The sequence below is a fragment of the Crocodylus siamensis genome, chromosome 2 (genome assembly GCF_052110815.1).
Source record: "Crocodylus siamensis isolate JL-2025a chromosome 2, ASM5211081v1, whole genome shotgun sequence".
NCBI classification, from domain to species: Eukaryota; Metazoa; Chordata; order Crocodylia; family Crocodylidae; genus Crocodylus; species Crocodylus siamensis.
The window spans coordinates 160,404,652-160,420,937 of NC_143396.1; the positions used below are offsets into that span (position 1 = coordinate 160,404,652).

A 16,286-nucleotide genomic window follows, 5' to 3' on the forward strand; every position below is an offset into this window, starting at 1 on the left:
TGCTGCTACTATAACATCAGCATCACAAAGGGTTGCCCAATCAACATCTTCAAGTAACAAAATATTGCAACCTCCTATATACAAAAGACTCTTGATGGCTTAATTTGTAGACAAAATGGTACCTAAAGTTTAGGGAAAAATTGACCAAGCTCTTGCAAGAGAGCAGTGTATTCTTCTGGGACACCATTGTCAATAACTGAAAATGCATACCAGCAGGAAGCTTTTAACTTACTAAGACCATCATACCATTTGCCCAGCAGACATTCTTTGAGCAAGCCTCTTTTAGAGCTGGAATATGAATGTGTAATGCAGTCTGTGCAAGGAAAAAATCAACGAAGCACTGTGTCTTGCAGTACTTACAGATGGATGGGCAAATGTGTGGGGAGAAGGAATCATACACTTTGTGATGACAACACCTCAACCGGTTTTTCACAGAACCGTTGAGACAGGAGAGAACAGGCATACTGTAGAGTATATCAGTAGTAAAATATGTGAAGTTCTACAGAAGATTGGGAGTGGTAAAGTATTTGCTTTGCTGACTGACCATGCAAGTAACATGAAAGCAGCATGAGAGATCATAATGGATAAATATCCATATATTACTGCAATGGGATGTGCATCCCATGGGCTAAACTTGCTTCTTAATGACATCATGAAGTTGGACACTCTGCAAAAGATCTATAGAAGAGCAAAAGAAGTTATAAAACATGGAAGAGCTACTCATATTTTAGCTGCAGTCTTTAAGAAGAAGCAAGAAGAAAAGAATGCAAAGAATCAAATAGTGACACTCAAACTCTGTAGTTATACTAGATGGGGTGGAGTGGTGATCTCATTTGGAAGTTTACTAAAAAAACAAGATCTTCAAGACACAGCAATAATTGAGGATCTTAAAGTACCCAGAAGTATAAGGAACACTGTATTTCATGAGGATGTCTTCTGGGTTCAGCTGCAGAAATCCCTGAAGAAAGGGCTGTGTGAAGCTTTGGGTGCTGATTTGATTTGGAGGCTGGATCTCCGAATCCAAGTCAAAGCAGGGGACCAATTTAAAGGTCTGAATAGATTCAAAGCTCTCTGAATCTTCAGAAAAGATTTGGAGAGTTTTGATGATTTGGGCAGTCTCTGGTGGCTGCAGTAGGGAGGTGTGGGGAAGGTGGGGCTGGCCCTCCTGACCCCCTCTTTACTCCACCAGCCCCCCCCATAGCTGCCCCTGCCCACCCCAGCTCCTGTTACTTTAAAGAAAAGCCCCAGTGCTCACTGGGTGCTGCCGGGCAGGGGGGTGATCCCCACTGCCCCACACTGCATGGGGGGCTCTGCATGAGCCCCCCGACCCCCCCTCACTCCCTCAGCCCCCCCCATGGCTGCCCTGCCTGCCCCAGCTCCAGCCCTTCAAGAAAAAAAAAAGCCAAGAAAAGCCCTGGGACTTGTGGCTCTTGCAGAGCCCCCCTATGTGGTGTGGGGCAGTGAGGATCACCCCCTGCCAGCAGAAGAGGTGAGTCGGGGGGGGGGGGGGGGGGGGGGATTGTTAAAAGGCTGGAGCTGGCCCAGGCAGAGCACACATGGGAGGGCTGGGGGAGCGAGGGGGCGGGTTGGGGGCTTGTGCAAAGCCCCCCATGCAGTAGGGGGGAGTGGGGAGCAGCGGGGATTCCACCCCCCGCCTGGCAGCACCTGCTGAGCCGGGGGCTTTTTTCCCAAATTGCTGGGAGCTGGGGCAGGTGGGGTAGCCTTTGCCTGGCTGGGAGATTGGGTGGTGAATGGGCCTGCCCTGGCTGATTCAGCCAAATCGAATTGGGACAGTGATTCAAATCACCAAATCGAATCACTGTCCCCTGAATCGGCCAAATCTGAATCCGAAGCGAATACTAGCCACTTCACACATGCCTACCTAAAGAGTCTAAAGCCAGTGTCTTCAGCAGTCACTGCATCTGAATCAGATAGTGCACTTCTGACATCAGACATACGTTACCAAATACTCTAGATAAAATCAACTGTTTTTAAGAATCTGAGTGTATCTCTGCTTACAAGTACAGAAGAAAGAAAAGTGAAAGACTTTATTAATAGACGGGAAGAATTTTGTTGCCAGTCGATTCATGCTGCGACAAATCTCTTGGATCCAAGATTCAAAGGCAGAAATGTTAGTGATGATAGCACTGCTACTGCATTTGACTGGATTACAAAACAAGCAACAGACTTAGGACTTGATGTTGGAAAGGTGCTTTCAAATGTTGCAGAATACAGAACATCTTCAGGTATTTGGTCCAGGAATGCAGTTTGGGACTCTGCCAAGCCAAATCCCTCCTGCAATGTGACCTTTGCATGACACAGCAGCCTCTGACTCTTCTTGCTTCTCGTTTGCTTCAAGTTCCTCCATCTTATACAATATGTGAAAGAAACTGGTCTGTGTTTGAAAATACTCACACCAAATCAAGAAATAAACTAACATGTGAAAGAACAGAGAAGCTTGACTGAATCTGGACAAACCTTCAGTTTTCAGAAGTCAATGAAGACAATAAAAATGAACGATGAGAAGAAGCAGAAACTGCTGATAGTGATAGCTCAGAAGATGAGACTGCTTAGACAAAGTTTCATGTAACAAAATTTGTATTCAGTGTGTCTTTGTTGATTCCCCCTTTTTTTCTCAGCTCTTTTTCTAAAAATGAGTTCCTTTCTGTATCTGCTTGACATGGTGGAGGAGACTAAGTCCAGAATACATAATCACTTGCTTTGTTTTACTGTAATGTTGATGTTTTCTTCTGTTTTCAACTTTAATTTTGTCTGCTTCTCATAAGAGTTCCTTAGAAGTTCAGCAGCTTGTAGCTTCATTTGTAACAAAAATTTAAAACTTCTTAAAGTAAATTCAGTTAGTAAATTTGTATTATTGTCTGAATGAACGATACTTTTAAATTTTAATAAATATTACAAACATTATAATTTTATGACCAAACCAAGTTATACATAATACATTTTATGTTCTTAAAGTAGCAAAGTGAATTTAGATCTGTAAAGGGTGCTAAGAAAAATAAGTATTGCATATATTTCAAATTTTCCCAAAACTTCGGTTGTTTTCCAGGCTTCAAAAATTCCTGAAAATTTATATCTTTAATTGTAGCCATTTTTTTTTCTTTCTTAAGTGCTGCTGAATTGGTATGAATTTGATTTGCAAAGTAATGTTTGAAATATAAATTCCAATATACCAGTATATATCTTTTTATTAACAAAAAAACCCAAAACAAAACAGGAGTAACATCAACATGCAACTGTAAATTCTAATGTGTTTCATTCCCCATACTTAATCTAGACTGGTCTCACACCATTAATGGAAGCAGCATCTGGTGGATATGCAGAGGTGGGCAGAGTTCTTCTGGACAAAGGTGCAGATGTTAATGCTCCCCCAGTACCTTCCTCCAGAGATACAGCTTTAACCATAGCAGCAGACAAAGGGCATTACAAGTTCTGTGAGCTTCTCATTAGCAGGTACCATATTTAATGTTGTGCTATTATAAAATGTCACTTTTTTTATTGTGGTTTTAATGACAATTATTTAAAATTAATTCAGCTGTTCTGGGACTAGTGAACAAAAGCAACCTTTTAAAATCAATGCTTTATTTAAATAATATTTTAGCTGTTTTTTGTATTGGATCAGCCATTCATTTTTTCCTTCATTATGTAGCAGCTTGATCAAAGATTCTGTCCCTCACTGTTGGAATTACCTATTGAACCTTCTGTCCTGTTAAATTTAAACATTACTATCCAGAAGCTCTCAACAGTGTCCTTCATGTTAGGTACCAACACAGCTGTCATACCTGCTCTGTTTCTAAGCCTGATTATAACATGAATCTGTAATTAGAAATGAAGATTCAGCTTCTGAGCCTGGATTTCTAGTGGGTGCTCAAGTTATAATAGTGGTTATTAGCTTGTGTATTAAATTTTATATGAGCTTTTTTCTACTGATATAGCGCTATCTAAATCAGAGATTAAATACAACTTGCTGATGTCTGGGTTTTTTTGTAAGTATTGCAATTGTGTCTAAAGCTTATTTTGGAATGAGAGCTGGTATGAAAGTAGTATTCAAAGCATAAAGCAGGGCTGTGCACCTGGAGGTCTGCAGAGTGTGTGCAGCCCTGGCTTTCTACCTGGCTGCTGCTGCCCCTATTACCTTGCCTACAACAGCAGCCAGAGTCTTGGGCTCCTTGTGCAGTCCCCCAGTGCTGGCGGAAGCACTGGGAGACTGCACAAGACGACAAGCTGGGGGAAGGAGGGAGAGCCCAAGACCCTGGCTGCTGTTGTAGGCAGGGTAATATGGGCAGCGGCGGCCCAGGGTAGCCTGCAAGGAGCTACAGGTGAGGCAGGATGCTGTTCCACACGGGGGCAAGGCTGCCTGCCTGCCTCTGCCTGCATAATGCAGCAGGAAGAGGGACACCCATATTGTGAGTGCAGGATGCAGCCTGGGGAACCTATTGTACCCGCTGTTGCAGCCCTGCTCATGTGGCCTTTGGGCATGCAGCCCCTAGACTTAGAAGTTGGACAGCCCTGGCCTAAAGAATCTTTTTCCTATGGCTGACCATCAGCCTATGTAGATGATAATGTTTGATGAGGTCAGAAAACAATTTAAAAAATATTCAGGTACCAAACCTATCATTAAATACAGTACTTTAAGGGTAAAAGGCAATTTAATTTATGCATGTCCAATTCATGCTTATTTCAAGCCTTCCGTCTTTGAGTGAAGCATGTGTATTTTCCTAGGGGAGCTCACATTGATGTACGGAACAAGAAGGGGAATACTCCTCTATGGCTTGCTGCAAATGGTGGGCATTTAGATGTTGTTCAGCTACTAGTTCAAGCAGGAGCAGATGTGGATGCTGCTGACAACAGAAAAATAACTCCCCTCATGGCAGCCTTTCGGAAGGTAAAGCATGGGTCTGATTTATGTCTTCCTTACCTTCTTAAAATGTTTTTTCTTTGTAAATATTGGAAGTGCACTGATGCATCAGTCCAATATCAAATCAACACAGGTATAAAGAAAATTGACTATATCGGAAATTGGCCTGATTTGGCTGATAAATACCTGTGTGCGTATGCAGCCATAGTGCAGCATGCAGTGCACCTTGCTGCCAGTCGTGCAGCTGGTAAGTCTGTTGTGCTGGATGGTGGAGGGGGGGAGGGGAGGGTAGCTTGGAGAGGGCAAATCAGGGCCTCCTGTGGTGAGGGAGGAAGTGGGGCTGGGGCAGACATTGCCCTGCTGGAGTGGGATGGGGTATAGGATGGAGCCACAGCTCATCTGGGAGAGGTGGGGGGGCGGCTCCTGCCACTACACACCCCTGGAGGGCATCGAGGGGAAGGGGGGTGTGAGGCATGTGCCCCTGGATCTGCATGGGGTAGAGCGGGGCAGGCTGCCACTGCAGGCTGGGGCCAGGGGCCATGCCAGACTCTTCCCAGTGGAGGGGCTTGGCCACACTTTGCTTGGGGAAGGCGATGCTGGGAAGGAGGGCTACGGTGGGTCACAGACACCCCAAATTTTGCCATAATCTCCCCCAGTAACCCCTCTCTCGGTGCTGCCACCGTCCACCTTGAGCCCAGCATGGCTCCTGGCCCCAGTCCACAGCTGCAGCCTGCCTGTCCTGCTCTATGCAGCCCCGTTCACCCCTATGCCCTCCCAGGGTGCACGCAGCAGCAGGATCCGTCCTTCCTCCCCGTGCCCCCTGGATGAGCTGTAGCTCTGTCCCACGCCCTGGCATGGCTGAACAGCACCTGCCCCAGTCCCATTCCCTCCTCCCTCACCACGGGGCATTGATTTCCTGCCCCCCCCCCATGCCCCTTCCTCCTCGCCTTCCACCATAACAGACTTACCAGCTGGACACAGCTGTATCGGAAATCGTATCAGTATCAACTTATATACTTCCTTAAATATCAGCTATCTGTATCAGCCCTCAAAATCTCTATCGGTGCAGCCTGAGTAAATATGACTGTGTGGTTGTAATCAGAGTATGGTTACTTGAAAGAATGAATATTTTATTAAAATATTTAAAAACAGAAATAAATTCATTTGAATTTCTGGTTTTGAATGCACAAAAATAGGGATCACATTGTAGTTCTTCAGACTTGAAGCTGACTTCAGAATTCACCAGCTGTAAATTTCCAGAGCCTTACTTGGTAGTGGAAAAGTACACAGAGAGCATGGTCTAAACCAGGGGTGCTCAACCTTTTGGCCCTGCAGGCTAAATGGGTGGCGCAAAGCTAGTTTGCAGGCTGGATGAGCCCATGGACCTGGCCCTCCTTTCCCCTTTCCTGAGATTGGTACAGCCCCCTGTGCACTTGGATTGGGCTTCAGGGTCCCAGTCCTGTCCCTGTCCATTCCACCACTCCGGGATTGGGTCCTGAGGCCAGGTGCTACCCTCTTTTAGCTCTGTGTTACGTGGGGGGAGTGGTGCCACTGCTTTCCTGCCACCAAGTTTCTAAACCTGTAGGGAACCCTGTAGGCTGGATGGCACAGTCAAAGACAAAGCTAACAGCAGCATTTTTACTTCAGGGTTTTTATAGTCATAGACCCAATTTAGGTCATACAGAAGTTTAAAAAATTAAATATTTTGCAATTCATATAATCTTAGTCCTAGAGAAATCATACCTAAGGCTGCTCAGATACCAATGAAATAGTCTTATATACATGCAAATATAGATATGTGGAAGATGAGCATAACCAATATATAAGATTGGCCTAGTCAGAGATTAAATCTCATGAAATTAGAAAGATTCTTTCTTCAATCATGTACTACTTTATATATCCGTGGGCAAAAAAAATTTAAAAATTGTGCCTCAGTTAGTTCCCATGTAAGCATGAGGGACCTTACCTTAAGAGGTCATAGGGCTCATTCATTAATTTTAGGTGTCTGGATCCCCATGTGAAAGAATTGCAGAATATTATTGCTACTTTTAGATCCTGAACTGTCCATCCCAAGAAAAAAATTTCAGAACTCATGTAATCCATCTCTTCAACGAGTACTTCTGCCTTAATTTGTAGTAAAAATTATAAACTGATTGTGCCAAAATAATTATACTGAAATGGCACTGATGCAACTGATCAGAGCACAGGGTAGTTCACCCACAGCTAGGTAGCTTATTTTAGATGGTTGAAGAATGGATATATACGGTGATATATAGGGCTCATTTCTCAGCCGTATTGTGTGGCAATCCTTGGGCTCTAATAGCTTTCCCCTTTCAGACCTATCTGTCTGTTACCAAATATATTTCCCAACTAATTTCTGAAAGGGTTAACTATCCAACCTCTAAAAGTAGCAGTGTTATTTATTGTGATGTTGCATTGTTCTTATAATTTACTAAATTGCTTGTAATTACCTTGTGGAGGTAGTGATGAAAGTCCCAGTACAGTCTGTTCTCCTAAAATTCTAACACCAATAGCTTTCTCACAGCCACTCTGTCACCAGCTTTTATCAATGAACAATGTAACTTTTACTCATTTTAATTTAGTGCAGTAGAAATATTGTAACTTTTTAGCAGCATCTCTTATTTTGAAAATAAGCTTTTAATTTTTGCCTCAGTGTTTCTCTTCCCATGTTCATCTTGTTAATGGTATAAAAAATGGACCTTTATAAAAGTAAATTATTTCCTTCACTTGCACAACAGCTATTGTTCAAAGGGTAATATTAGGTTTTATACTTCATTAAGAAGAGGCCCCCCTCTACCAGTTTTCAATATCAGGGTTGTTTTTCTGTTGTGGACATGGAGACGAATGGAAGTATTGGCATCAGAGGGATTTTAAAAAAATTATTAATGATAATTTACTATTTAATAATTAAGGAAACAAGGTTGGGGATGGTGATTGAAGCATCTCTAAAATAAAGAATATGAAATAAAGTTTGAGATATTTTGAAGTGTAGTTTCCTGGTGCCTTAATAAGAAAGCTTTGATACCATCTTGAATATGCAACTCTTTGAAAATTATTCTTTTTAAAAATGCTGGTAGCTTAATATGCAGTAAGACTGTTTTGAAATTTAAATTTTCAGGGTCATGTAAAAGTGGTGCGCTACCTAGTGAAAGAAGTAAACCAGTTTCCATCAGACTCAGAATGTATGAGGTACATAGCAACAATTACTGACAAGGTAAGTGTAAGTATTCTAAGGTATCTCATCTTAGCAGGATTTTAACAAGGTTAAAAAGTGATGCTAAAAGAATTATACTAATTGTGACTTAGAGGAATTTACAAAAGGACATCTGCTTGACTGGCACACCAAGTTTGTGCCACTTTTTAAAAATTAATAATAGTAATAATTTTGAGTAGAGCAGTTTCTTTAGTGAGAAATCCAAATACTGCAAAGTAGTTGGCTCTCTAAAACTGGAGGTAAAAAAAAATGCTTGTCATGATTTCTTCTCAATTTCCAATTGCTCTCACACATTTTTCAGATTAGCAAAATTGTGTATATTTTCAAACATTAATGCAGGTTTGGGCTACATCTGCTCAGTAATTGGAGGTGTGATTTCAGAAGAAATAGATGTGCAAATTAGTGCTAATATGGCTGTCCTAATAGTACAGTAATTGTGGCAGGTGTCTGAATATGTATTCTGTTTCCGGGACTGGCTTTTACAGCTTGTGCTGAAGCCAATGCTGCCATTGCTATGCTGCAAGCTTTAATTGTAGTGCAGACATATTTTTTGTGACTACATGCTTTCTTTCTGCATAAAAATTATTCCATTCTGTGTCATCTATTTGTGATATTTGCTTGTTCAGATGATACCAATCCTAAAGTTCTCTGTTCTTAATTACATTACTGAAATAATGTTCTCCAGCATTTATGTTGTTCAATATTTATAAGAACCACTATCATTCTGAACCTGAACTCAGTGTCTAAAGTTGAAATACTTATTTCTTAGTGAGTCTGAACCTATAAAATATAATTATTCAGGTTGGTGGCTAAAATGATTAAAGAACAACTCTTCAGCCTGGAAAAGCACAGCCTCAGAGGCAATCTGGTGGCCACCTATAAGTTTATCGGGGTGCTCATCAGGATCCAGGGGAATGTCTGTTCACCAGAGCACTCTGAGGGATGATGAGGTCAAATGGTCACAAACTCCTCCATGACTGTTTCAGGCTGGACATAAGGAAGAACTTCTTTACTGTCTGAGCCCCCAAGGTCTGGAATAGACTGCCGCTGGAGGTGGTTCAAGCACCCACTTTGAATGCCTTCAAGACGCATTTGGATGCTTATCTTGCTGCGATCCTATGATCCCTGCTGACTTCCTGCCCCTGTGGCAGGGGGCTGGACTTGATTCTCCGGGGTCCCTTCCAGTCCGAACATCTATGAAATCTATGAGCAAGCTTCACAATTTCTGTGATATTTTAAGTCATTGTTTAGAAGGGATTGGCCTCAGTTAGAGGTGCACTGATGTATTAGTCTATACTGTATCGGCACCGATAAAAAGGAAAATTGACATTATCAGCAGTTGGCTTTTTTGGCTAATGTGGCTGATAATGTTACCGATAAATGCTGCATGCATGCACATAGCCACAGCATGCACATGGCCAGGAATGCAGCCCGGCAGCTTGGAGAGCAGTGTCTGGTCAATAAGTCTGTGGCGGGGAAAGGATATGGGAGGGGACAATTGAGGTTCTCACAGCGAGGGAGGGAGTGGGGCAGGGACTGGGGTAGGTGCTGCCCAGCCAGATTGGGGCAGGGCAGGGTGTGGGAGGAAGTTGCAGGTATCTCTTCTGCAGGGGGTGGGAGAGGGGCAGCTCCCACTACTGTGTACACCCCATGGAAAGCAAGGAGGGCATGTGCCCCCTAGATTTTTGCATGGGACGAGGGCAGGCTGGGGGCTGTGCCAGCCTCTTCCTGATGTGGGGGTTGAGCCAGGGCTGTGCTCGGGGCAGGCAGCAGCAGCACTGAGAGGGAGGGTTATGTGGGGGGGCTACAACCACCCCAAAATTCCTTGTAGCCCTCCCTCCCAGTGTTGATGCCCTCATCTGCACCAAGCACAGCCCTGATCCAGCTACCCTGGCAGGAAGAGGCCAGCATAGCGCCTGGCCCCAGCTCACAGGAGGCAGCCTGGCCTTTCCCCGTATACAGATATGGGGAGCACATGCCCTAGAGCAGGCTGCCTCGGGCCATGTGCATGTAAATAATGCATGTGGTACCCCCAGTCTTGCTGCCTACTTCTTGCTCCCTCCCAGCTCCCTGCCGGCTGGAACTCTGGCAGCCTGCAGGGAGCTTATTGCAAAATTTATGGATTTCTCTGGTAAAGAGGAGAGTCATGCGCATGATCAGAGGTCAGAAAAACAGATCTTACGATGACAGGCTGAGAGACATGGGACTCTTTAGCCTGGAAAAGCGTAGGCTCAGGAGTGATCTGATGGCCACCTATAAATTTATCAAGGGTGACCACCAGGATCTGGGGGAACGTTTGTTCACCAGAGCACCCCAAGGGATGACGAGGTCGAACGGTCACAAACTCCTGCAAGACCGTTTCAGGCTGGACATAAGGAAGAATTTCTTTACTGTCCGAGCCCCCGAGGTCTGGAACAGCCTGCCATTGGAGGTGGTTCAAGCACCTACATTGAACACCTTCAAGAGTAAATTGGATGCTTATCTTGCTGGGATCCTATGACCCCAGCTGACTTGCTGCCCTTTGGGCAGGGGGCTGGACTCGATGATCTCCCGAGGTCCCTTCCAGCCCTAATGTCTATGAAATCTATGAAATCCATGCCTCCCCCAGGGTGTGAGCAGTGACAGGAGCTGCCAGCCCCACTGCAGATGAGCCACCTGTGTATCCGTCCCATGCCCTGCCCCACCCCAGCCGAGCAGCACCTGGCCCTCCCCCAGCCTTACTTCCTCCTTCACTGGGGGGGCTCTGATCTGCACCCCCCTCGCGCCTCTTCCTTCTGCCATGCCTGTTCCCACACGCAGACTTACCAGCTGGATGCTGCTCTTCAAGCTGCCAGGCTGCATATTAGCATATGGCTTGGTATCAGCCGATATGGCTGGTTAATAATCAGCCTTTGGTATTGGCCAAAAAATTCTTTATTGGTACACCCCTACCTTTAATTGTTTAGCATGTCTCCTGCGTGAAAGCTCTTGCCCTGTCCATCTCTGACCTGGCTTGATAGGAGCAGAAGTTGAAATTTTTCAGAAGAAATGAGACATCCACACTAAAATCATAATAACAGGATGGTGGTGATGCAGATGGCTACTGCCTGTACCAAATGCCTGCCCAATCCTCACGGTCCTTGCATAAGCTCCTTGAAGCTCAGGCTCTGCATGGAGCCATGACAAAACTCATAAGGCAACAATATTCTTTGACTTCTTAATTAATCTGCAGTGGTCTGTCTGTTTGCAAGTTTTTAATGCCACCAGTGCAAGTGTTTATATGGACCCAATCACTGTAGTATGTAAGTATTTGCCAAAAATTTGTTTTTAAAAAATATCTGTCCCTTCCTACTGTGAGGCATGTCTTCACTTGGTTTAGTATTTGCTAGGCCCGTGCAAAGCTTCTGTCGTCGATTTGATTCAGAGGAGATTTCGGCCCTGATTCAGCGGCTGAATCTCTCAATCCAAACCGAATTGGGAGACCAATTAAAAGGTCCAAATCTAATCCGAAGCCTCCAAATCAATTCAGAAAAGATTTGGAGTGATTCGGATCAGCTGGGGAGAGGTAGGCACAGCCGGGTGGCTACAGGTTCTCCCACGGCTCCTGTGGCTGTGCCCACCTATCCCCAGGTTGGGAGAGCCATGGAAGAAGACCTCCTAGCTGCCCTGCCTGGCCTCATCCCCTGCCTGGCCCCAGCTTCCCGACACTTCAAAACAAAAACAAAAAACCCCACAAAGCCCCACGCTCACAGGCTGCAGCAGCGGAAATCGGGGACACTTGGGGTCACTGGGGCTGAGCGCTACCGGGCTCTGGCTGACGTGGAATCGCCCCATATCCCAGACAGTGCACAGCGCCCTGCCAGACTGTGCTGCATCTGCACCATAGGGCAGCTGCTGCTCAAGTGCCAGTCGGGGGGACAATCCCTGCTGCCCCCTGCACTGCGTGGGAGGGCTCTGCCACGAGCCCACAAAGGCCCTGATCCCCACTGCTGCACCTGGTGAGTGCGGGGTTTTTTGTGTTTTTTATTCCCAGACTGCTGGGGCCAGGCAGGGGGGGCCATCAGGGTTGGGGGGTGGGGATTGGGGAGTGAGGGCTATTGTAGGGGGGAGGAGGGGCATCTGCCAGGAGGCCCAGAGCCCCCATAACCCCTGCTGCAGGCAGTGAACTCAGGGCTTTTTTTAATGCCAGGAGGCTCTACCGGGCAGGGGATGGGGCTGGGCAAGGAAGCCATGGAGGCTTCTCTCGCTTCTCCCCCCAACTGGGGAGAGGCAGGCAGGCACAGCCAGAGGAGCAGCCGCCTGGCTGTGCCTGCCTCTCCCTATCGGATCTGAAATAGTGCCTAATTGCTGTTTCTGATTTGGTCGAATCAAATGGAGACAGTGATTCAAATCACTGTCCTCCACATTGGCCAAATCTGAATCGAATATTTCTGTATTCTCACAGGACTAGTATTTGCTTAGAATTTCAATATCTACTTTTCTGCCCATCTTTGTTTAATAGTTGCCATCTCTTTTCTACCTATACCATCTTGAATCAAACATTTTGTCCTGTCTGATGTCCCTGATGTAGAATTGGTGGAGGAGACACTGTCTTCTCTCTGTTCAAATGACTAGGGCACTAGTTCTCTCATCCCTGATTTATGGGTCTCTTACAATTTATAGTTTAGCCAAGGATGATTCTGCCTTAAGCAGGAGGCTGGACTAGATGACCTCATAAGGTCCCTTCCAGTCCTACTTTACTATGATCCTGTGATTCTATAGAATAAATGTTTGTAAGAAGGAAGTGGTGGGCACAAGAGTAACTGGCCAATAGAAAGTTGTAAGTTGAGAAAGAACTTAGAATTTTGTTGCGAGCATTACAAATTTAGTTCCATGGCCTTGGTCCAATGTCTGTGAAAGTTCTGTAAGGGAAGGAACAATCTACACTCATCATTCATACTGTCACTTTTCGTAGCCTCTGCAGAGAAGCTACTGATAGAGCAGGCAGACGTTAAAATGAAAACGGCTCTTTCAGACATTCTGGTAGTCAGTGTGGAATAAGACAGAAACATGAATAGTGTGGAAAATCTTGCTGACCAGTTTTCAGTGAAAACAGATAGCTTAGCTGACCCATAAGACTTTTTTCTCTCAAGAATTAAGTTCAAAATTGAGATAGATGTTAGTCCATTTCTTTCTTAATATGGTATTATGAATAACCAAACTGCCCTTCATCTAACATAAAATACTTATTTTCAGTATGCACCACTTGTTGCTTATATTGTAGGAGATTATGCTGATTTCTCAGTATATAGACTGTACAAAGACTAATACATTGGCACAAAATATGTGTATTTTTAAAACTTCCTCAGATGTAAAAACCATTAATGTGTGTTTCTTTCTAAAAAAACATTAATTTGTACAAGCTCTCGAATGGGCTGTAAATCCCTTTTGAAAGTGTGTATTTGTGAACAATGGCAAGAATTGGCTTTATTTCTTCAGACAGAAGACTGTTTTACTTGATTGTTGTAGGAGATGCTGAAGAAATGCCACCTCTGTATGGAATCAATTGTACAAGCCAAAGATAGACAGGCTGCTGAAGCAAACAAAAATGCAAGCATTCTTTTAGAGGAACTGGATTTGGAGAAGGTAAGAAATCACCCATCATCTGAAGTGCTAAATACCTTAACCACCAGCATGGGAATTTATTCAGGACTTGGGCCTGAAAATAATTTAAAAAAGAAAAATCCAGTGGAAAATTTTGCTGCATGAAATGACCTGCCCCTATCCACCCTAAGAAGGGAACCAGTGATTTTAGATCAGTGATTTTTCAACCAGGGTGCCATGGTACTCTAGAGTACCTTGAGATCCTTCCAAGGGTGCTTGGGGTTGCCATGCAATGTACTGTTAGGTGTATGAATATGATTCATGAAATAAAACCCAGAGATTTCAAACAGGAAGCCATTGCGGTAAAAACATTCCAATGTGTTGTGCTCCCTTCTGAGTTGTATGTAATAGAAACGTTAAGAGCTGGCATTTCCTGAGAGGTGCCTTAATTTTAGCAAGGGGTTTGTTGAGTCCAGAAACATTGAACCACTGGTTTAGACATTGTATATTCACCCTGTGGATGACTAGAAATTGAATTATATTTTCTTCGGGTTTGGACTGTCTAATATAACTTTGTGCCTGTCTGCTGCTGCTTTTTTTTTGTTTGTTTAGCATTCTAAAATGATCTCTGCAAATATAAAAGAATGCAGTTTTAAATTGATACTTTTTGCATGTAGCATCTATTTATAAACCAGTCAGTATTTGCTGAAATAAGTTTTCTTTTATACTCTATTAAAAGAAACCTTTCAAGAAAAGTTCATACCAAGAAACAATTTATTTACATAATCCACAGAAGTCTGGTTCCTACAGATTGAACTCATTGAAAAGTGTGCACTTGCTGTTGTGCAGATATAGAATCATAGAAAATTAGGGATGGAAGGGACTTCAGGAGGTCATCTAATCCAACACCCTGCAAATATGTGCCACTGCTATTTGTCCTACAAGGAACTTGCACCTGTGCACATGTGCGCTCGTGGTAACATGCCCCACAAAATTTCTTTTGCTCCAGTCCTCTAACTTGTCTAGGTTACTTTGAATCCTAACCCTATCCTCCTCCAGCATATCTACTGCTCCACCCATCTTGGTGTCATCCACAAACTCGCTTAGGGTTCACTCCATCCCATCTTCCAGGTCATTGATGAAGATATTGAACAAAATGGGTCCCAGGACTGACTGTAGCAAAAGCCTTGCTAAAATCAAAGGCACACCACATCCACTGGTCTCCCTGCATCTACAGTCATTTCATCATAGAAGGCAGTCAGGTTGGTCAGGCATGACTTGCCGTTGGTGAATCCATGCTGACTGTTCTTAATCACCTTCTCTTCCAAGTGCTTAGAAACAGATTCCTTGAAGGATCTGTTCCTTAACTTTTTGAGTGCTGGGATGATAAAGTGCTATTCGCATCCTGGCGGAGGCCCAGAGGGTATGTGCCCCCTCAACCTGTGTGGGGTGGAGGCAGTTGCTGCTATGCACTACGCCTTGAGCCCCACTGCATCTGGCTCAGGAATGGCCTGATGCTACGTGTGTCCAGGTGCTGGGACTCAGCTTGTTCAGGGGCACATGCTGGGGGTACTGGCCACCATGTGCACCCCGGTGAAGGCCTGGGGTGCACATGCACCTGGCCGAGCTGGGGCCCAATGGTGCATTTTGCCACCAGGTGGGCAGGGGGCAAGGATCTGCACAATGGTGGGATGCACATGGCATCAGGCTGCTCCCAGGCCAGCTGCAGCAGGGCTCAGGGCACAAAACTCAGTACGTATCAGCCACTGCTTCCCCCCCCCCGACACAGATTGGGGGGGCACGTGCCCCCCCCCCCAAAATGTGGGGCAGCCCAGGCGGCTGCATCAGTGGTGAGGGAGGGAGTGGGGCAGGGGCAGGCACTGTACAACTGGGGTAGGGGGTGGGGCATGGGACGTAATCGCAAACGGCTCATCCAGCAGGCATGGGGGATGGGGGCATGCACCCTGGGAAGGCAGGGGGGTGCATACCCATGGATCTGTACGTGAGGTGGGGTGGGCTGCCTCTGCAGGCTGTGGCTGGGATGGCACTGGGCTCTTCACAGCAGTGCTGGGAGGGGACTATGGGGTGGGGGCTGCAACCACCTGAGAATTCACCATAGCCCCCCCAAACCCCCCCTCCCCAACGCCACTGCCACCTGCCCCAATTGCAACGTGGTCCAATTCCCCCCCCCCCCCCCCCCCCAGGAAGAACCTGGTGCAGCCTCCAGCACGCAGCAGCAGCCCACCCTCCCCCGCACACAAATCCCAGGCACACGGCCCCCATGCTCCTCTGGGATGCATGCAGCAGTGGGAGCTGCCCCCGCCACCCCGCGCTGGGCGCCTCCTGGACAAGCCACTTGCGGCTCTGTCCTGCGTCCTCACCACCCTGGGGTTGGGGGCACAGATTGAGGCCCCAGCGGTGAGTGAGGGAGCAGGGCACAGCCAGGAATAGGGACTGGGATGAGTGGGGCCAGGGCTAGCACATGCCCCCCCCCCCCAATCTGTGTGCGGGGTGGAGCAGGCTGCCACTCTGCTTTGTTCCCTGCTGCAGCTGCCCCTCACCCCCTGTGCACTGGCTGTGGGATGCATATGGCATCGTGTGGCTCTTGGTGCA

General features: G+C 45.8%; 1 protein-coding gene across 5 annotated transcripts in view; it reads left to right on the forward strand.

Annotated features, from left to right (window-relative positions):
* The window catches only part of ANKRD17 (ankyrin repeat domain 17), a 197,678-nt gene that overhangs the window by 158,994 nt on the left and 22,398 nt on the right, over positions 1-16,286 (forward strand). For all 5 annotated transcript variants that reach the window (XM_090031949.1, XM_090031944.1, XM_090031946.1 and 2 more), the window contains 4 exons: positions 3,296-3,471; positions 4,741-4,903; positions 8,016-8,111; positions 13,599-13,715. In XM_090031949.1, coding sequence (XP_089888075.1) covers positions 3,296-3,471; positions 4,741-4,903; positions 8,016-8,111; positions 13,599-13,715 — 552 coding nt within the window. The remainder of the gene's footprint in view (positions 1-3,295; positions 3,472-4,740; positions 4,904-8,015; positions 8,112-13,598; positions 13,716-16,286) is intronic.